Source organism: Lactuca saligna, chromosome 1 (assembly GCF_052625555.1).
Source record: "Lactuca saligna cultivar CGN05327 chromosome 1, ASM5262555v1, whole genome shotgun sequence".
Taxonomy (NCBI): Eukaryota; Viridiplantae; Streptophyta; class Magnoliopsida; order Asterales; family Asteraceae; genus Lactuca; species Lactuca saligna.
The window spans coordinates 42,989,997-43,012,937 of NC_136417.1; the positions used below are offsets into that span (position 1 = coordinate 42,989,997).

The window sequence follows — 22,941 nt, forward strand, 5'->3', positions numbered from 1 at the left end:
TACCGAAATGTAAGGAGAACTAAGATATTGAGAAGGTTTCAATTGCCTAACCGGACGACCTTCTTTAACAACAGGAGGCTTGGGTATATGATTTTCCGCATCCATAATGTCGCTAGCAACAACCACCTTCTTTTTCTTCTTCTTCTACAAAAAAATATTAATTTTTTTAATATACTTTGAAAAAAAAAAAAAAAAAAAAAAACCTCATACGCGATTTGTTTTCTAGAATCATACTCTGATGGATTACCAACATGATCATCCTCGTTAACTCGATTTGATTTTTGTGGACTATATACCACATCCTCATTCCCTTACATTTAAAGAAAAAATAATTAATGAAAAGCTTCGTTAAAAAATTAAATAATACATCATATATATTTAAATTGATAACAATACCTCAAAAGCGTCATTAAAAAAATGTTCCAAATCATCACCGTCTCGAGTTCCATCTTTAATTTTCAATCTTCGGATTTCTTCCTCCAAAGATTCAAGTCTTGCCATTATTTCTCGCGTGGTGTTTTTGTTAATTTCCACCATATGAGTTTGCTCGGTAGACTTGGAAGATTGACTGTTTTCACAGGTTGTTTTCGACGAAGATGCTCCCTACATAAATTTTTTCATATATCAATAATACTTGAAATTTTTTATTATACTAAATTATACTTTTACAAATTTACTTACATCATTTCTAAAGTTGTAGCGTACAGAAGAAGGGACTTCAGACAATTCACAATTCAGACTAGTAATATATGATTGATAATGTGAAGTAGAGGCCTCAGCATCTGAGGCAATCATCTTTTTTTTTTTCGGTTGATGCACCTCGTCCTGATCAACATTGAAAAGATCGCAGAATTTCGTCCAAGTTAACATCCTAATATGAAACCAACACAATATACGGGGATATAAATAAGTGTGTCGTATCGCACCATTTCCCCAGATTGCTGGGAATATCTCACATATCCATATCTTGTAATAAATATACATTAATTTATAAGTGTTAGCAATAACTAAAATTTAAAAAATAAAAAATAAAAACCGATAAATTATTAAATATATTTTTTTAATTACTTAAATATACCTTCAAATGAGTAACAAAACCCGATAGTGTGTAGACAATCGCTTTTGTTGGATGGTTGGACATATGATCCTCAAATTTCTTAAACATACTTGACAATATAGGGTATGTTTTACTCCATAGATAACTCCCCCGCGAGAACCTATATTATAAGAAAAAAGTATTAGTTAAACGTATAAAACTTAGTATTTTATTATAAATATTAAATTGACAAATATCTATTCCATTGATCCAGGTTTTTCCACCACCCACAAATATTCCTTGGTGACTTTATCATTAAGATCATTTCCCAAAAAAAACTTGATTGAGGATATATAACAAAATGGAACGGACACCGTCTTAAGCCGATATGTCATTGAACCGTTGATTCAAGATAAGGAGCTCTAAATCTTCTACAACTAAAGAAGTGTCCGTGCGATATGGGAAGCCTCTGGACCGAAATGTATTTTCACCATATCCGTGTTTATACATGGTTGAAAATTTGATCCTTGATTTAGGACACCAACCCATGTAAAGTGCGGTCACCAGACAAAACTCCTCCAGGCCAAATGATAGTGTACGTCTAGAGAACCTAAAATATAGGCGTGAAACGGCGTCCGTTTCAACAGCATGACGCAACATATGCAGTAACAGCCCATGAATAAGAAGTTCGTCTCCGAACTGAGCTGGTAGGTCCAACAAGTAACCGATTCTAGTTTTTGAAAACAGATCGCGCACGGGTCCGTTCAATCGACTCAAAACTTCATGCAATTTATGGCATGAAGCTTTGACAGATAAGTGACCAATCATCGATTTGTTTGGAAGCTACAAAATTAAATAAACATTAAGGTTAAATAAAGTTTTATAAAACTAAAAATCTGATAAACAATTAGAGAAAGCACACAATATAAGACTTAATCATTTTATATATTCTATTTACTTTGTATTTTCTATACTACTAGTATACAAATTTAGCATTATACGACTACAAAATTAACAAGATTCCGATCACATTGAATCGATTTAAAAAAAAAACAAATTTCCGTACGGTTCATACGAAACCGTAGGTGTACAAGTCGACAATGCACAATATGTGCATTTGGCACTTGTACACCGTAGGTTTCATATGAAACCTACGGTTTTATATATATATTTTTTTCGATTTTTTTCAAAAAAAAAATTAACCACATATATAAAACATACTCCTAATCACAAAGACGGTAAAATTTTGATGAAAAGTAGATAAACCTGATTGTTCTTCGGATGCTCCATTGAGAGAAAAAAGTAGCCAAATAAAAAAAAAAAAAAAAAAAAAAAGGTAAAATGACTTAATCTGAAAAAAAAAAAAAAATCATTATATACTTTGGGCTAATGGACCACGAAAAAGTAAACAGACTTATGGAACAGTAGCCCATTTGCACAAAACAGTAGTTTTCTCAATAAAAAAGTAGTCAACGGCGTTGATCTTAGCCAACCCTAAGTTGACTACAATTTTGTGGGCTATTTTTGGCTAAATGGTATTTTTTGACTATTTTTTTTATAAATAATTAAGAAAAAATGCTAGATTAGTAATTTTTCATTATTTTTATAATTACGTGTATTTATTTTTATAATTACGTCTATAATAGTCGCAATAACCAAACCTTTTTGGGTTACTTTTTATGAATTAACAGGTACCAATTATCTTTTATAAAAATATTTGGTTATTTTTAACTTTTTTTTATGACTTATTCTTAAAGTCATCTTGGTTGTTCGAAAAACGTTATTTGATTGGTATGGTTGATAGTTCTATGAGGCTGCCACTTTTATGGTGGGTTAATGACTTGATAACTAAGAAACCATGACATATGCATATATTTAGTCATTTTTTTTATTTTTTATATTATTTTGTATAATATGATATGTTTAAAATCTACACTATAACTAGCGTTGTTCTTGTGATTTTGATTTTCAAAATATGTATCACAATAGTCCAAGTTATTATTATTTTTTGACAAAATTGCAAAAATGGTCCCTGTGTTTGGCAAAATTATGCGACTTTGGTCCAAAACGATAGTTTGATGCACCACTGGTCCAAAATTGGATTTTTCCATTGTTTTTGGTCCCTCCCATTCACTTCCGTCCATATACTCCGTTACATACAATAAAGACCGGGGTATTTTCGTCTTTCCACCTCCATATCATCGATTACCGCCATATTGAATGATATACACAGTTAATGACCCTTCACTCTACTCTACGCACTAACCCAACTTGTTGATCGAAAACCCTAATCGTTCATTGAAATCTTGCATTTGATCATCAACCGCAATCGTAAGTTTGAATTCACGAGGGAGGTCCAAATGTGGGAAATCAGGCCAAGAAATCAGTGTTTTGATGCAATCCGAATTTACGGTAACGTACTCTGTTTCTTACATATTTCTTTGAAACAAAAAAAAATCTTTTACAATCCATATAAAGTAATGTTTTTTTGGTTTGGTTCATGATTTTTACAGAAGGATATCCCACGATGTTCACTATTGAGCTCCATCATGGAGGGAGGTTCACAAAATTCCCAGGGATAAGCTACATTGAAGGAAAATTAGACCACATTGACTTGGTAGACATGGATGAGTTCTCTGTGCATGAGTTGGACGAGGTGATGCTGAAGCTTGGTTATGATGTACCACCAGTCATTTACTACCACTATCAATTGCCAAATGGAGATTTGGAGTTTGGTCTTAGAGCTCTAGGGAATGATATTGATGTACTTAGTCTTGCACAGTACATTGAACATCATAAGATCATCAAGGTATACACTGAACATAATGAAACTAAGTTACTTACATACTTTATGTCTCCAAGAGTTAAACCTAGGGTCATAATTGAGGAAATAACAGATGATGTGCCCACTGCAACTGTTGGTGATCAAGATGTCCCAAATCTTGAATTGTGTTTAGTAAGATATGAGACACCCGAATACAATTCAAATAAGAGATTGAGGTTAGTTGATGGGAGTCAATCATGTAGTAAGAAATTGTGTTTCAACTTGGAACACACTGCAACTGTTGGTGATCAAGATGCACATGTTGAAATTGGTAATGAAGGTGCAAATATTAGTGAGCAAGGTGCAACTGTTAGTGGTCAAGATACACATGTTGAAATTGGTAATGAAGGAGCAAATGTTAGTGATCAAGGTGCAACTGTTGGTAATCAAGATACAGAAGTTCATGATCAAGGTGCAAATGTTGGTGACCAAGAAGTAAATACAAGAGAGTTTGATACCTTTGATGACCAACCATTTCAATTTGAAGACTTTGATCCTTTCTTTGATCAACATACTTTTAATGATGGTAATGGTCAGAGTATGGGTGTTGGTGCAGAACTTGGCACAGGACTAGGGGAAGTTCAATTTGAAAGTGAGGGAGTTTGTGAAGGACTTGGTGAAGTAGGTAGTGAAGGGGGTAGTGAAGGGAGTGAGGAAGACAGTGATTTTCTTGAAGATGAAGAAAACTATGTAAGTGATATTGAGGTGGACATGAGTGATTTCTATATGAATGTTGATCTAGATGTTGAATATGTTGACAGAGGAAAAGGTGTTGAGATTGAAAATGAAGTTGTTGATACAGAAGATGTTGAAGATGTTGAAGTAATTGATAATGATGAATGGGACTCATTAGGTGAAGATAGTGATGATGAAAGAAGGAAAGCAATATTAAAACAGATGGTGAAGGAGAAGAAGTGCTCTCTTGGTGAAGTCCATACAGTTACTTTTCAAGTGGGTCAAAAGTATAAAAGTAAAAAGGAAATTAAGAACAAAGTCAACAAACTTGCCATTGAGACTAGAAGGAATCTTGGCTTTAAGAAAAACGATAAAACAAGGCTTAGGGTTGTGGATTGGATTCAAACAACAGCATATACCCACTTGCATATGCCATTGTTGAGACTGAAAATATGAGTAGCTGGAAATGGTTTCTAGAATGCTTGGGAGATGACTTAGAGTTGTGCTCAAATTCTAACTTTACTTTCATGAGTGATAGATAAAAGGTACTATTTTCTTCTTTTTGTATTACTAGTAGTTTATTTGTATATGATTGTTGCAATGATTATGTGAAATAATCCTTTACAGGGACTCTTACCTGCTATAGCACAACTATACCCACAGGCTGAGCATCGATTCTGTCTAAGACATATTTATGAGAACATGAGGAAAAAATGGAAAACAAAAGAGTATAAAGATCACTTATGGCAGTGTGCAATAGCAACCACAGTACCAGAATTTGAACACTACATGAATGAACTTAACAAGTTTGATAAGGATGCTTTTGAGTGGTTGAAGAAAATCCCCCCTCACCATTGGGCCAGAAGCCACTTTTCAGGTTACATTCCCTAACTTAGGTGAAGCTTTACTAGTGCTCATTGTATATGGTTTAGTTCATATAATTTTCTTGTTTAATACAGGCAGAGCAGGATCAGATATATTGCTCAACAATTTATGTGAGGTTTTCAACAGTAAGCTTATTCATGGTAGGAATAAGCCCATCATAAGTTGTCTTGAGTACATCAGGCAGTACCTTATGAAGAGAATTTGCAATGTGAAGAAAGTGATGTCCAAAGCTCCAGGTCCACTCACTCCAACAGCATCAAAGTTACTTGAGAGAAATAGGGAAGCTTCAGTCCAATATAGAGCTAGATGGAATGGGACTGCAAAGTATGAAGTTTATGGTCCTTGGCATGACCAGCATGTGGTTGACATGAAAAATATGTCATGTACATGTAGAAGGTGGGAATTGAATGGGATTCCATGCAGGCATGCCATAGCTACAATACATGAAATGGCTGATAGTGGAGACAAAGTTGGGGAGCTTTACACTTATGTTAACAAAGTGTATTGGCTTCAAACATGGAATGAAGCTTACTCTTACACTGTGGACCCTATAAAGGGTAGAGCCATGTGGCCAAAAAGTACCTGTCCATTTCAATTAACACCACCACCACATCACAATCAACCTGGGAGACCTAACACCAAGAGAAAGAGAAGTGCAGATGAAAAATATGATAAACAGATGCAAAATCATGGTGCAGGTGAACCTGAAAAACTTACCAGAAAGTTTGTTAGTGTTAGGTGTGGGAAATGCAACAATAGGGGTCATAACTCAAGGACGTGCAAGGGTCAAGGTGGGAATGCAGGAAGAAATGAAGGAGGGAATGCAGGAAGCAGTCAAGGAGGGAATGCATGATGCAGTCAAGGAGGGAATGGAGGTAGCAGTCAATGCAGGAATTAGTGTATTTTGTTTAAAAACTTATCTTTTGGTTTAGCACAACTTTTGTGCATTTGGATGTAATGGTTTAAAACTAGTTTGTTGTAATGGTTTTATTTTGGTCTTTTAGCCCTTTTGGTCATGAAACTAATGTCAACCTTTTGTCATTGTTGAAGAATGATGTTTATGGTTTATACCAACTGTTAGTTGTCATGTTTATGGAACACATTTTTGGTTATAAGAACTGTTTTCTGAAACAACAAATATACATTAACATTCGGTGATAACTGCAATACATTGTCATTATATCCTTGAAAAGGTTACAAATTTCTGAAGTTGTCCAAAATAACCCTAAACTGATATTACATTATCAAATACCAAAAATTACCACATTCCCTAGTTACAATTTCATAAGACAAAAAACACCCAAAAATTACATGCAACTACAAGGGTCCCTAATTGCTTATTACTAAATGAAAAGCACCCAAACCACCACAAATAGTAACCAACTTGCAAACAAACACATCTTCAATCTTGCCACTTGATAGTTTACATTGTTGATATTCCTCAATAATCCGGGTATTATCAACATAGATCGTGCACACATGGGAGGATCAATCCATCCTAAGAATCGGCATCTGGAACCCTTCACATAAAAAAATAAACCCTAAACATGAGGGTGATTTTCCAAAATGAGGGTAAAATAGCAAAATCGAACACTTACCTTTTGAGGGCAGGAAAGAAACCTCCGACCAGGGTTTGCTGATGTCCAGGAGGTGCGAACCACCGCTTCCCTACCACAGAAACACATCACCATTTTAATTTTTGATCTCTAAGAAATTGTGAACACAGAGTAGGAAGAGTATGAAGCTCGTGAAGTTGAAGAAGGAAGAGTGATGTAGCTCTGCTTTTATTTTGAATAAGGTTGCAAAAAAGGTCCCTGTATGTGGAAAGACGAAAATACCCCGGTCTTTATTGCATGTAACGGAGTATATGGACGGAAGTGAATGGGAGGGACCAAAAACAATGGAAAAATCCAATTTTGGACCAGTGGTGCATCAAACTATCATTTTGGACCAAAGTCGCATAATTTTGCCAAACACAGGGACCATTTTTGCAATTTACTCTTATTTTTTTTTGAACCAGCTAAAGTAGTTACAAGTACAATTCAGTTGGAACAAATTTTTATAATTTAGTTTTCAAGTGCCTTTTATATATATATATATATATATATATATATATATATATATATATATATATATATATATATAGAGAGAGAGAGAGAGAGAGAGAGAGAAGAGTTGGGTTCATATATATATGGATAATTATTGTATGGACATAAACATCAATAGTAATTCGAAAAAAAAAATTATTAATTAGATAAATCTTCAGAAAAATCTCAATATTCACAGAAAAGTTACATGTTAGCTCAAAAAAAAATTTGAACAAAAAAATCCTTAAAACCGGCAAAAATTTATAGTTTAACCCTTTTGACCGGCTGAAACTGGTACCAAATTAATTCGGGACTATTTCGTAAACTAACCCAAAATATTGAGATTTTTTTTGTAAACAAAAAATATTATGACTTTTTTGTAAACAAAAATATTAAGATTTTTCTACAAATATAACCATTATAATTATTATTATTATTATTATTATTATTATTAAAAAGATAAATAAGAATATTATTTTTTGAACTTGTAATTATTACTATTGTTACTAATATATATATATATATACACACACACACACACACACACACACACAATAACCGTCTACCCGCGCAAAACGGCGGGCGGCGAATACAAAATATGTTCAAACATTTTCAACGATGGTATGTAATTTAAAGATTCATATTGATTTAGGTTTTCGAAACCTTAAAATATTGAACAAAATTTATATAGAACCTTATAATAAGGACAATAATCACCGTAATCAGGAAGTTCATGTGATGAAACTTGATATTATAAGGACCAATGATGAAAAATGTTTCATTTTTAGACTAAACAAGATGAAAAATATACAAACTAGCTTAATCATGTCAAATCTTGTGTTTAACCGTTCTTTATTGCAAAAGTAAGATGCTAAAATATACAAATTAATGATAATATAATGCTCTAACTGGCCCTCTTGGTTGAGTTCTTTGAACCTACAAAGCCAACACATTAAAGAAACATAGTAAAAACCTTTTTAGGAACAAACATGATATAATAAAGCATTCACCCAATATATTTATAAGATAAAAATACAAAAAGTTAAAAATGATGAAATCAATTACAATTAAGGATTAAAATAAAAACCTGTTAAGAAAGAGCCATCTGCAGGAGGGATATTTGAATCAACATGTATTTTCTGATGGTTTAAAATTTTGAATTATTCAAAATTCAGGAAAGGAGGTATAATTTGTTGAGAAATATAATGATTCAAAACACATGTTAAAATTTAATATTATTTTATTGATGACTACTTGTACTATTAGCTTAATGATTTGAACGTCTTAAAAAATAATATTATTATATTCAATCTATTTTTAGAAATAGTGAGATTTCTTTTATAAGATAGTGTGTGTATATATATATATATATATATATATATATATATGTGTGTATATATATATATATATATATATATATATATATATATATATATATAAATGTATTTAAATGAAAAAAATAATATTAATGATATTATTTAAGGGTGAAAGTGGAGGAGATGGTGATGCTTTTAGTATTAAATTCATGAATATTTGCTTGTATATTTTTAATTTGTATATGGTCATTTCACATTTTTTTATTATTATTTCAATCTAGAATAATACTACTTAACAATTTAAAAGAAGTTGCATATTTATAAAATTGTTTATTAATAGTTTAAGGCTGAAATTTTTTCACTTTGTATATAAAAATGTTTAAGGTAGAAGCATTACTTTCCAAATCCAACATATCTACTACACAAATCTACATAGGTAGCCCATGTCAAAATTTAAAAGTATTAATTATAATATTTTGTTTAATAAAAAGTAATAGGACATGTTTTTTGGATTAATACTTTTGAATTTTGATTAATACTTTTGAATTATTTCTATTACTTTTTATTAAACAAAATATTGTAATTAATATTTTTGAATTTTGATATGGGTTATCTATGTAGATGTTTATAGTGGATTTTTTTGGATTTGGAAAGTATTTCTTCTACCTTAAACAATTTTATATACAAAGTGAGAAATCCTTCTTTCTTTAACTATTTATAAACAATTTTACAAATATGCAACCTTTTTTAAAATTGTTAAGTATTAATATTCTGAATTGAAAATAATAATAATAAATGTGAAATGACAATATACAAAGTAAAAATAACATTCACAATTTCAATGTTAAAAGCATCATCATCTCCTCCACCTCCACTCCTAAGCAATGTCATTAATATTTTTTTTTTCATTTAAATGCATTTATATGTATTAGTAACAATATTAATACTAACAAGTTCAAAAAATAGTATTTTTATTTGTATTTTTAATAATAATAATAATAATAATAATAATAATAATAATAATAATAATAATATTATTATTATTATTATTTTTGACCACAAAGCGCCACTAAAACAACAACAATCGAAAAACATATTAAAATTTCATATTGTTAATGATCTCTTGCAAAGCCTTGTTATCCTTATCATCCCCACACATATCTTCATCAACCTCAAAACTCGTTCCCTGCGTTATGTAACATCTTTATGATTACAATTCATTTATTTGCTTTCCACCTCATCAAACCTAGCTAACCTTTTTCATCTATAACAATAACTCGTTTTCTCACAAGAAAGTTTTTACTCGAAATGTAAATGGAAATACATTTTGTTCTGTTGAACGAAATTCAACAGTAAAACAGGTGAGAAGGATTGACATTGTAAAGCATTAATCAATCTTTGTTATATATAAATAAAATAAAACTAGAAGTAGTTTATAATTAGGTTTTGATGAAAAAGGAGGAAGGCTTTAACCAAGAACTCAATTTCATCCAACCATGACAATAAAGATAATTAAATGTTATTCATCAAGTTCCTTTGACTTTTTCATATTCCTGAACAAAAATTCATATAATTTGTTAACGTGAAAAATATAGAGTTGTTTACTGCTACCATTAAAATTTACAAACTCACAAATTGAAGCAAAGAACACAACTTCTACCAAACTACAAACAAACTAACCAAGAACATAAAAAGCACAAAGTCAATAACAAATAACCTAAATTGAAAGTTGAAAGTATAATGTTCTTTCTTCTGTTTATCCACTATCTAAAAAAGAATAGTAGTTGATTTTATTACCAAAATGAAAAAAAAAAAAAACTCAAATATAGCATTAGATTATCTTAGGTGATGCACCTTGGCTTGGTTCTGTTGACCAATTATTACTTGAGTGTTGTTTCTATTAGAAACAATGAGAAGGCTGACCAATTGTTACTTGAGTGATGTTGTTATTAGAAACAATGAGAAGGATTGACATTATAATTGGATAAAGCATACTATAATAATCAACATATAGAAAGCATATATAATTTATAAAGCATCTAAATATATTAAATTAAACTAAATAACATCATATGAAAATTTACATAGGAATATGCTTCGATAGATATCAATTACAAAATAAAATGAAAAATCAGAACCTGTATTGTGCGAATATCGGTACTTTGAAATGAGTTCCATTGTTAGCAACTACAGTTCGTTTTGTTAATCTCCTCCTACAGATCTGATCGGAAACAAGGTCGGTCGATGGAGACAGAAAGGAGGTGATGAGGAAGGCGATCAATTGATAGGGTGGTGATGATTGTCAGAGTGGACCATGTATTCTAAACGATGGTTAGTTTAGAGATGCACATTAGACATTTCGTTTAAGTGATCCGCGGATGGCTAGTTCATAGATGCACAACGCACATTTTGTTGATTTAATTTGGATCTGGAAAGGCACCTTTACTACCTTCTTAATTTCATTAATGGTGGATCATGTAACCAAATGATTTTTGGGTTAACGTTTTCTGTATGAACATAACTAAGATCAATGTGGTAGAGACGATGGTGCTTTAATGGGATATCGGTAGACTCGATGATTGAAACCGATGGTGATTGAGGTCCATCGAGGGAAGAGGGGTGATTTGGTGAAAAAGACGACGTGTGTGTGAGAGGGAAAAAAATCAAAGATTTAATCGGGGGAATAAAAGAAATATTTTATTCCTAAAATGCCCCAATGAGTCATTTTAAAATCATACCCCCCCCCCCCCCCAATGTCTTATTTTGTCTATGTATTTGCAAAAATGCCACAATGCATCTTGATCATCCTTTTTTTATCCAACGTTCCACTTTTAGTTCTTGGGTTCTCGAAAAATATGAGTTCTCAAATTATCATTCATCTCTCTCTCTCTCTCTCTCTCTCTATATATATATATATATATATATATATATATATATATATATATAAAGAGAGAGAGAGAAGATCAGGTGAAGACTTATTTTAAAGTGAGAACTCGTAAGGACACCTTAAAAAATTGAAAAAAAAATCCAAAAAATATACAAACATCAAATCGAGCATAGATCTATGTCTGAGAGAAAAAAGAATTTGGATCATTAAAATTGAATCAAGGATCATAATGATGCAAAATTAAAAATTAAAATTAAATCATGGATCAATTTTAACGATGCAAAAAAATTTTCCAAATTTTTTTCTTCCAGACATAAATCTATGCTCGATTTTATGATTTGTATTTTTTAAGATTTTTTTTCAATTCGTTTAAGGTGTCCTCACGAGTTTTCACTTTAAAATGAGTCCTCACTGTATATATATATATATATATATATATATATATATATATATATATATATATATATATATACATATACTATATTATTAAACATATTGCCTCTTTCTTGAAAATTAAAAGGTACAACATGTATTACCTCATGTACAATAATATAAAACATATAACCAATCATATACGTATTACACTACACGGATCATATATGTTATACACTACACGGACCTTACCCTAATCTCCAAAACATACAACAGTCGCCATCAAACCAATTCTCATCCATCTCCACAAAAGATGCAGTCCACCTTTTCCGTCACACACAAGTAGCCCTAACCCTAGAAAACTGAGATCAACCATGATTAACCAAGACTCTCGGGGAAGTTAAGGAAGATCATTAGGAAAGAAAAGAGAAAATCCGAGATCATAAAAACTGGAATCGAGATCAATAATTTCCCTGGTGGGTTAGATGGGTTTGAAACCAACATCCTTACTTCTTCACGTGTCTCCACCAATGTCTCCCACCGAAGGTCCACGACTGCCGACCTCCCCCACCGAAGACGTCCCATCATAAAACCAAAGAAGATCGAAAAATCCTTAAGAGCTCAGGTGTAACACTCGTGTTTCTAGCCTAGGCATTTATATTGAGTTGATAGTCTAGGTTAACCTTTGTAACTCATTTTAAAGAAATGAAAAGGAATTATGTGAATATTTTGTGAATTATGTGTTTTATGTTTAATTATTAGAGCTTAATTAATTAAGAATAAAAATAAGCATCAAAATTAAAGTGTGAGATAAGCCCTATATCTTTACATAAAGTTTTAGTGGTCGAAACAAGGATTTCGGGGATATAAAGAATACCAAAATCCGAGTTATAACGAAGAAGTTATGACCTGTTGAAGTTTCGCGACAAAACCGGCACGATGCTGAATGTTGTAAAAAGTGAGTTTTCGATAAATTACTTTTTAGCCTTAGTAATCTAAACGAAAGTTGTAGTATTCGTTAAATCGAGAAGTTCGATAAAAAGAACGCCCAAATCTTACTTCGTATGAGGAAGTTATGATTTTTCGAAGTTTCAGCGTAGCAGTAGACAGCTAAAAACTCGAATTTTAGATCGAGCGATTTTTAGCCAACACAACCTAAACGAGAATTGAAGGTCTCGTCATTAGGAGAGTAACGGTAAAAAGTCTGACGAAAATGGACGTCGTATGAAGAAGTTATGAATTTTTAACGGATTTCCTGTCCCGATCTGTTAAAAATAATAATATAAAATTTAAAGTCAAAATTAGCCGACGAAGTCTAAACGGAAGTTGTAGAGCGTAATTTTAGCTATGCTTGCATATAAAGAACGATAAAAACGAAGCTCGTATGCGAAAGTTATGAATTTTAGAAGTTTTTTCACAAAAACCGAGAAAATTCGCATGTGTGGCTTCGGCCACGTCACCCTCGCAACAGGCTAGCCACGTGTCTTCGCTCCGCATGCACCACGTATCGGAACTGTTGAGTCACCTCGCATGCGAGACTGCTGCGTGTCGCCCCGTGTCCTCTTCTGATTCGACTAAAGGGAGGCCCAATCTGAAGCTCGCATCCGGACCGAGCCTCGCACCACCCTAGCTCCGAACCTCGCACCACCTACCTCCGAACCTCGCATGTGCCCAGTAAGCCGTGGTCCAATAAGGAGCCTCCAGCGAGCCCTTCGCACGTGCATTCCTCGTGCGAGCCACCCCCTGCGAACCCTTGTATCTGCGATACGTGTCTTCTTTCTGACCCTCCGATCAGAAGCCTCGCCCCTATAAATAGGAGGGTGCGAGACCTCCCGGGTAACTTTGAAAATTTGTCAATTTTAACCCCTAAACCCATATTTTCTTCATCTTAACATCCCACAAAGCCCCGGTATCGATTGTAAACCCCGTAATACTCCACGAAGTGCCCGAGAAGCCCGAAAAATTTATCTTTTCGGTTTCGAAGCCCGACCTTTCGCAGAGCCCGGTTTCTCAATAAAACTCTCGGTTACTTGAAGGTAATTATAAGCCGATTCTTGATTTTTTTTTTCGGATACTTTTGAGTCTTTACTATGCATAAATTTTTTCTCAATCCCCAAATTTTGAGTTATGGCTCAATTACGTTGTTCGTTTTTCAAAATTTTAAAAATAATTTCTTTTTTTGATTTTCTCTGTGAAATTTGAGGTGTTGTTCTTATTGAAACTTTGTGTATGTGTATCTGCATCATCTGAGGTTGTTGGACCGCTTTCTGGTCAACTCGATAAGTTACATGGATGCTCTGTGGTTGGCAGCGCTGGAAAATGCCTTCGGTTACAATCTTGGCATCAAATGCGACTGTAATTTCCCCAATTCCCACCCTTCAAATCATCAGAAAGGTTATTGGAATGGATGTTGTGGGTCCAGTCCCAGAAGGATTCTAGACTTTGACTTACCTTACAAATTTGTATGTATGCGGTTGTTTCTTCAATGTACTGTCAACTATTATTGAAAGTTAAAACATAAAAATATATATCCATTTTATGAATATTTATGTGTGTATTATGTTAAATAATCAAGTGTTTGCTACAGTTAGTTGACCCATAACTATTTGACAAGTCCCTTGTGACCTTCCATTGGCAATTTAACTCGAATACAGATCATGTAAGCCACCCCTTTTTGATACTTTAAACTTAATTAATAATTCAAACCTCTATATATTTAAGAATACATCTGAGATTTCAGATATATGATGATAATCTCAACTTTTTTATAGGAGTTTTGGCATAAATGCGTTATCAGGACAGGTTCCACGAGAGCTAGGACAACTTATTGATCTTAGATCATTGTATGTCTCTTCTTATTTTGTTTGTGTTTTTGCCATCAAGCAATAAGTTTTTCTGTTTAATTCTTTGTTGTTTATAATTTTACAATCTGTATATATTTTCTATGTTGTAGGAGTTTGAGCACAAATAGTTTCACTGGTTCCCTGCCATCTGAACTTGGAAATTTGAGAAGATTACAAGAGTTGTAAGAACACTCATCTTGAATCCTTATTCATTACTATAGTACCCACTATCACCATTTGTCTTTTTGTAGACATTAAATATGGTGAAATTATTTGGCAGTAATTGAGATCCTCACATATAAAGATGCATAGTTAGTTTTACTAAAAGTGATGTTAATCATGCAGGTTCATTTGGTGAAGTTATTCATCTGATGCACAACATATTTTAAACTTCATGAAAAAGGAAACTGATATGAACAAGGTATGGGGTGCTCTTAGTAATCTTCTTCCCACTCAAACTACATGGTAGATATCATCAGTGTTGTTGTTCAATTTCATCTCAATAAAAGATATGATCCAATCATATTAGTAAGAACCATTTTGTTGTCTTTGTATTATATTTATGACATATTGGTTTGATCATTTGTCAACATCTACTCTCATTACATATGTGTGAATCGATTAGTAAGAGCCTATTGTACATCTGGATTACTAGACAAAACTGAAGTTGTCTTTATGGAAATGCTGATGTGTATGCTTATAATCCTTCAGTTGGATCATTTACAGGTAGCTACTTCCATAATTCATACACCAAAAAGTCTATCCCATATTATTAATTTTTCCCACATTAATGATTGTTAGCATCTTGGTGTTATATATCTATCCCACATTAATGATTAATGTCATATGCAGATGATTATGTTTTCTTAGAGAAATTTTGCCTTGACAAATATAAGTTCGCACATCGTGATGTAGTAATTTTCAGGTATGTTGTAATTTTCTTGTATTAGGAGGGCATTCATGTCTTTTCCACATCCAATGACATCGATCATAGTCATAGTTTTTCTTTTCTGATTTGAAAATAACAATATATGAATATGATAGATGATAATTGGGATATAGTTTTGGATTATTTTGTAGTGATCCAACTAATTACAATGAGATATGTGTGAAAAGAATAGTAGCAATGGAAGGTGATTATATCAGTAATGTTGGTGGTGTTGTGAAGGTTCTGGAAGGACATTGTTGGGTAGAAGGTGACAACTCAGCTTCTAGCTTTGATTCAAGATCATTTGGCCCCATATGTTACCTTTATATTTGATTAATTATGATACCATTTTGAAATTTAACATTTGTGGTTAAATATAACAAAATGAGTATAGAGGATTGTAGAGATGAATTTGTTAATACCAACCATATGAACATAATATAGTTTTTTTTTTTTTTTTTTTTTTTTTTTTTTTTTTTTTAGATTCCATTGGGTTTGACTCATGGAAGGGTTACTCATATTGTTTGACATTTTTAATGCACAGGGAAGTGATGCAAGAATATGCTGGTGCAATGCAAGATGAACATGTTAGTGGGATTCAACTAAAGAGTAACAAAGTTTTAACTAATTAGTTATAGAGATTATACCGTAAAAATGAGTATTTTAACTAGATCATATTTTTGATAGTAAGAAGTGACCATTTTCATTGGAAAAAGACTTTTTGACAACAAACGTGACCATTTTGACGACTAAAATGATATTTTTCATGTTATTGGTATATGTTACTTATTTTTATAAAATGATTAATCGGAGCGATAGAAAAAAAAATCCAGATATACTAATTCATATCTATCTACAACCGAAATTTTGGATATCCAAAAATTCGAATACAAATTCGGATATCAATGTCCATTATCATAATTTTTTGAATATCCAAAATTTCGAAAGTATGGTTTTGAACACCCTTATCTGAAATGAGCGATAAGAGAACCTTTCGTAGTATATCGTTTTTAATAAGAAATTTTTTTTAAGCTACAATACCGTAGAGAATAAAAAGAACATGATTTTGTAGTAAATAAATAAATAAATTATATTGCTATTTTTTGCATCTAGAAAAAAGTTACGTTTATATAAAATCGATCGGTTGCATGGTCTTTAAAATACAATATATTTCCAAAAATAAAATCGATAATTATTATATTCATTTTTAAATTTGAGTATATTTGTTAAGTTTTGTATGATTTTAAATATTTTTGGTAGGGATTTTGACAATTATTATATTCATTTTTAAAATTTTGAGTATATTTGTTAAGTTTTGTATGATTTTAAATATTTTTTGTATGGATTTTGTTAGTTATTACATTTATTTTTAAAATTTCAAGTATATTTGTCAATGTTAGTATTGATGGTAAGATCTTAACTTGATTAATTTTGGAATGACTATTAATTTTGGGACTTCTTTGATTATAACCTTATATTTCATATTGCTAGGTTTACCATTGTTGTCCAGATCTAATATTTTTAATTCATCTTTGCATGTTAAATGTGTTTTTTTTATTATCACAAATAGCATCAAACTTTCATTTCTATCCCATAATATAATCATAATTGTGTTTTCTATGACATATAACATCATATTTTCCTTTTAATACCATAATAGCAACATACAATTCAATTATAATAAACTGTATTTTGTGATGTGTTACTGATTTGGAAAGTTATTTTTGAAAAAGAAGGGAATTTTGAGTTTATAATAAGATATATAAACCTTAATGAAAATATTATAATGTTTCAACTCAACCCATATGTCAAAATACAAAAATGTGAAAATTTAGACCTTAAACTTGATAAAAAAAAAATAGCAATATAAATTATAATGGTGTAAAGAAAGTTATTAAGTATAACAATTTGGAAAGAGGAATATTTAAAATGTGCAATACCTTAAGTTTAGGCCCACTTTTTTAATGTATAAAGATTCTATATAAATCGTCTAATTCATTTAATTACTACATACCAGTACTTTTAAAGAACAAAAACTCATCTGAACCTGCACCGATAATTCATCCTCTAACAATCATTCACGAAAGTCTTAAAACAGTTATATAGTTATATGAAGTTCAAAATAAACACATAATATTCTTTCATAATAAAAGGAAGAAAATACCATTTTCCTAAATTTCCTCTTAATAAAAAGTCAAAGATGCCCTTTTATCAGATATCCCCTGTTTAAACATGTGGTTGGCTGCTATCATTAGTTCAAACACAGACAAGTTAAGACTTGAGATACGAAGAACAATTCACAAAACATGGATGGTATATTTTCGTACATAAAATTTTTCTATACTAATTCAATTTTTTTATTTTTATTTATTTTTTATTTTTTAGAATCATGAACGGCCACATTTACGTTGATGCATTTTCATTGCTACTAAACTTCCATTTGTGGTATATTTTGACACCCATTCGTGTGGATTTCATTTGGCGAGACACGAGAGCAAAGAAATTCTTCATTCTTCTCATTGATCAAAATAAAATGTATGTCTAAAAACTATTTATATCTTATTTTCATTTTCAAAAATTATTTTAAGTATTCTGTTTATAAAAATATTACATTTTCTATTAGAGAGAAAAATTGGTAGCAGTTGTTCCACAACAAATAATGCGTTTTATTTATGGAGAGGATTTATTGGGTGATGTGTTCTCTTTAAACAATTTCCAAATCGAACCAACCTATGCTGAGTATCTAAGGTATCAACAATACAATTTATTACGTGGTGATTTGATGATTACGATCAACAATAACACACGATTTAATTGTTTGACCGATGCTATCATATCATGGTTTCCGGTTTTTCCATTGGTTCCTCGATAAAAAGTTTAGTAGAAGATCGGACAAAGAGAAAAATGATGATCGGTAAATTTAACAACTTATATATATATTTTTAGCATTCTAAAGTTTTTAAAATAATAAAACATCCTTTTAATTATCGTTATTTTTAGATATTGTTGGAAAAATAATCAAATGCAAGCGAAACTATTCCCGTTACTTTGGTTTACTGACGTTAACTTTGTTCACTTTATATCTTCAAGATGGGCCGTAAGTGTTTATTATTATTATTATTATTATTATTATTATTATTATTATTATTATTGTTGTTGTTGTTACACTAAAACAAAATTAGATGACTTTGGGAAGGTTTGATTATAAATAGGGGAAGTATAATAAAAATGAAGCTATATATAACCGACCGAACACGCCATCAGATTGTGAAGACTGTCTATGTGATAAAAAGAAAGTATATAATATTTGTTTCTCGGGTGAAATTGGTTCATTTAGATTCAAGTAAGTTTTTTCTAGAAAAATATAATACTTGTAGTGATATTAAAATAACTAAATCAATACGTTTTAATAGTTTTTATCTTATTTTCAGTGAGTATTTTGATATCAACCAAATTAAGCAACGTAGAGTTCCAACCGAGGATGCCGAAAACATTTAACATCATAAATATGCCTAGAATAATTTTTAATTATGTGTGAGACATTTGGTGGTGGTGTTTTTTTGAAGTTTTGACCACTTTTACCAGTACGTTGCTTTTATAGTTGATCTATATTAATGTTGTATAGTTGATCTATATTAATGTTAGACATATTGTGGTGAATTTTTTCATATGTGGTTTATTTTTCTTGTGTTGGCTTATTAATTGATATATAATAATTTTTGGATATCTATGGAAATTTTCTTCTAACTATGTATTAGTTTCTTCTATTGTGTTTTTGGATTACAAGTTTTTAGTATAGTTCGTTATTTATTAAGGGTTGTGTTGCTTTCTGAAAAACTAAAAAACTTAATGTTAAAATAATTTTTGATGATTTTTCTATCAGCAAATTAGTTTCATTTGAGAATCTTTTGTTGAATTAATGAGCATGTATACAGTTGGTAATGTTCAAATCGGATAAATGAAAAGTTTGTACTTTTAAAATTGTTAACGTTCATCCCATCACATCACGCAATGCTTTAAGCTTTTGGTATCGTACAATTGTTTTTTGTATTTTTTAGAGTATATTATTTATTGCATTTTTATTCGTGTGAAACACACACATACATGACTACTAAATCACATGATATACATTACAAAATGTTACATTCTTGATAATATAATATGTGCTTATTCTTAACATTTCCATTATAGTGTGCAATGAGGACCGTAGATAAGGGAAACAAAAACTGTGATGATTCTCAAAACCCGATAGATACAGAAAAATGTATGTCGTTTATATGAATATATATATATATATTTGCATTTATAATATATGATTATTTATCAAAATAACATATTTGTAGAAAATCGAAAAAGATACAATAGAAACTATTATGCACGAAAAAAGGAGAAAAACAAAATGCGAAGGATAACTAACGGTGAAAGATGTAGTCAACCTACAACACTCACAAGTTGCACTACAATGGAGACAAATGAAAAAAATATCAACGAAGATTCCTTTGTGAGTGTTATAAGTGCAGCTCAAATGACGAGTACTTATAATAAAGAATATTATCAACGAAGTAAGGAACGAACTATGATGACAAAAAGAAGAGTTTACGCCTTTCAGGAGGATCCATATGATTTTGTTTACGAAAAATTGTATGGAATATCATATATTAAAGGCTCAAAACCCTTATGTTTATTGTGGAGCAAAACGACTACAATATGAATTCCCTACCTTTTGTTGCATGAGTAGGAAGACAAAATTGGCATACTCCACTATTCCCACAAAATTGCACCAACTCTTCACAAGGCAAGAGCGGCTAGAAGAAAGCTTCAGGTACAATATAAGGGCGTATAACTCAAACTTTTCGTTCGCAGCAATGGGTGTAAAGGTGGATGAAGAGTTGGCCAATATGACTTCTGGAATTTACACTTTTTGTGCGCACGGAACACTCTATCATAATATCAATCAGTTAATTTCAAGGGATGGAAAATCAAGGTATTTACAGTTGTATTTTTATGATGGTGAAGCTGAAATATCACAGAGATCCTCTTGGAAGAATGTTGATAGAAGAATCATTCAAAAACTAACACGTATTCTTGCTTCAAATCCGTACGTCACAACATTTAAACGTCTTTTTTTTATCTAGGATCGCTTGATAATTATAGAGTGACTTTGAATGCATCAGTGGAACTTGACCAAAGGGTGTACAATAAGCCGACCACATCTCAGGTGTGAATATTAACATTTATCTTTATTCATTTTAAAATTAAACGTGTCATATTTATTATTATACATATCATATTAATCACCCTATTGAACTACACCTTTGAATAGGTTGCTGGTATTTGGGTTGAAGAAATGACAACATCACTGCATATAAAAGAAGTATTATTGTCAATGGGAGGTCTAACTATAGTACTGAAATTCAACCTCACTTTGGTTGTTATGATCCTTTGTTGTATCCTTTATTCTTCCCCAATGGTGAGTCTAGATGACATCCTAAAATACCAAGATATAGGGTCGCCATGGATGAAATTCATATTGACAATGAAGACAATGATGAAGGTTCAGAAGGTACGCCTTTAACATTCTTTTACATATTTAAAACATGTAACAAATATTTCCTTAAATATATGGATATTAAATTTATATTTTTACATAAATTATGGTATCACATAATCTACTTCAAAAAAGGCAGGAATACTGTAAGTATGCGGGAGTACTATTGTTACAAGTTCTAGATACAGTCGAATGATAATGTGATTTTGATGGGAGGGAGATTGTTCTAGCAGTTTGCAGTAGATACCTATATAAAGATTCAGACTACATGTTTGGTTTTTGTTGAAAAGAACCAAACCAAAATTAGAGCCAATTTATACCAGTGCATTGTTGATTGCTTCAATGCCGATGAGGCTCAACGAAGTAGGGTTGGACAAAGCGTTGTGTTACCTGCAAGTTTCATTGGAGGTCCACGTGACATGCAACAAAGATTTCTGGATGTCGTGGCTTTAGTTCAAGATGATGGGAGGCCTGATATATTTCTTACAATGACGTGCAACCCAAAATGGAAAGAAATCGATGATGAGTTATTGCCTGGACAGTCAGCTCAAGATCGACCGGACCTTGTTGCAAGAGTTTTTCATGCTAAGTTAGAGGATCTCAAGGTACAGTTATTCCAGAGACATATAATTGGTGTGGTGGGGTCATATGTGTATGTGATAGAGTTTCAAAAGCGTGGATTTCCACATGCATATTTCCTCTTAATAATGACACATGGGTATAAGATGAATAATCCAGACGATTATGACAAACTTGTGTGTTGAAATTCTTGACCCAATAAGGTTTCCTGAAATGCATGATCTCGTCAAAAGTCACATGATGCACGGTCCTTGTGGTAGCTTATGAGAAAAAAATCCATGTATGTAGGGTGTGCCAAAAATATGTCGTTTCCGATATCCTAGGCAATTCAATAAAAAGACATCACAAGGAGAGGACTCATATCAATTATATAGAAGGAGAAATAATGGAATTGAGGTGACTGTAAGAAATACAACATTGGATAACAGATGGGTGGCTCCATACAACCCAAAGTTGTTAATGATGTTTAATTGTCATATCAACGTTAAGGTTTGTTCGGGTATAAAGTCTGTGAAGTACCTTTTCAAATATGTTTATAAGGGCCATGACAAACAAGTTATCCATATTGAAAAAGACCAAGGAAATATTGTTATTAATGAGATACGAAAGTTTCATGACGCACTTTATGTATCCCCTCCTGAGTTATTATGGTGAGTTTTTAGCTTTCCTCTTTTAAAAATCCACCCTTGTGTGATGGCCTTGCAAATACATATCCCGAATCAACAGTTGGTTAGGTTCAAAGAGGGTGATAGAATGGAAGACATTGTTGATAAGGAGAAAGGAAAAAAATTCAATGTTGACGACATTTTTCAAGAAGAATAAAGAAGATTCCAATGCAAGAAAATATTTGTATAAGGATTTTCCCAAACATTTTACATTGAATCAGAGCAACCATTGTTGGAGGACCAAGGAACATAAATCAATGATTGGTCGACTTGTTTAGGCTAATCCAGCTGAAGGA

The 22,941-nt window shown here is 31.7% G+C and overlaps 3 protein-coding genes across 3 annotated transcripts; all 3 read left to right on the forward strand.

The window, feature by feature from the left end:
• The first annotated feature begins 5,166 nt into the window (after window positions 1-5,166).
• LOC144997657 (uncharacterized) lies at window positions 5,167-6,470 on the forward strand. The gene is made up of 2 exons (XM_078957539.1): window positions 5,167-5,412; window positions 5,495-6,470. The coding sequence occupies exons 1-2, from the start codon at window positions 5,238-5,240 to the stop codon at window positions 6,271-6,273; spliced, it is 954 nt and encodes a 317-aa protein (XP_078813665.1). The 5' UTR covers window positions 5,167-5,237; the 3' UTR covers window positions 6,274-6,470.
• A 7,900-nt stretch (window positions 6,471-14,370) lies between these two features.
• LOC145005433 (uncharacterized) lies at window positions 14,371-16,450 on the forward strand. The gene is made up of 7 exons (XM_078964518.1): window positions 14,371-14,384; window positions 14,854-14,925; window positions 15,036-15,107; window positions 15,593-15,651; window positions 15,778-15,850; window positions 16,006-16,164; window positions 16,336-16,450. The coding sequence occupies exons 1-7, from the start codon at window positions 14,371-14,373 to the stop codon at window positions 16,379-16,381; spliced, it is 495 nt and encodes a 164-aa protein (XP_078820644.1). The 3' UTR covers window positions 16,382-16,450.
• Window positions 16,451-20,718: 4,268 nt separating this feature from the next.
• Window positions 20,719-22,165, forward strand: LOC145005444 (uncharacterized). The gene is made up of 4 exons (XM_078964529.1): window positions 20,719-20,951; window positions 21,008-21,071; window positions 21,177-21,416; window positions 21,692-22,165. Exons 1-4 carry the CDS (start codon window positions 20,719-20,721, stop codon window positions 22,163-22,165), a joined length of 1,011 nt encoding a protein of 336 aa, XP_078820655.1.
• The last annotated feature ends 776 nt before the right edge of the window (window positions 22,166-22,941 follow it).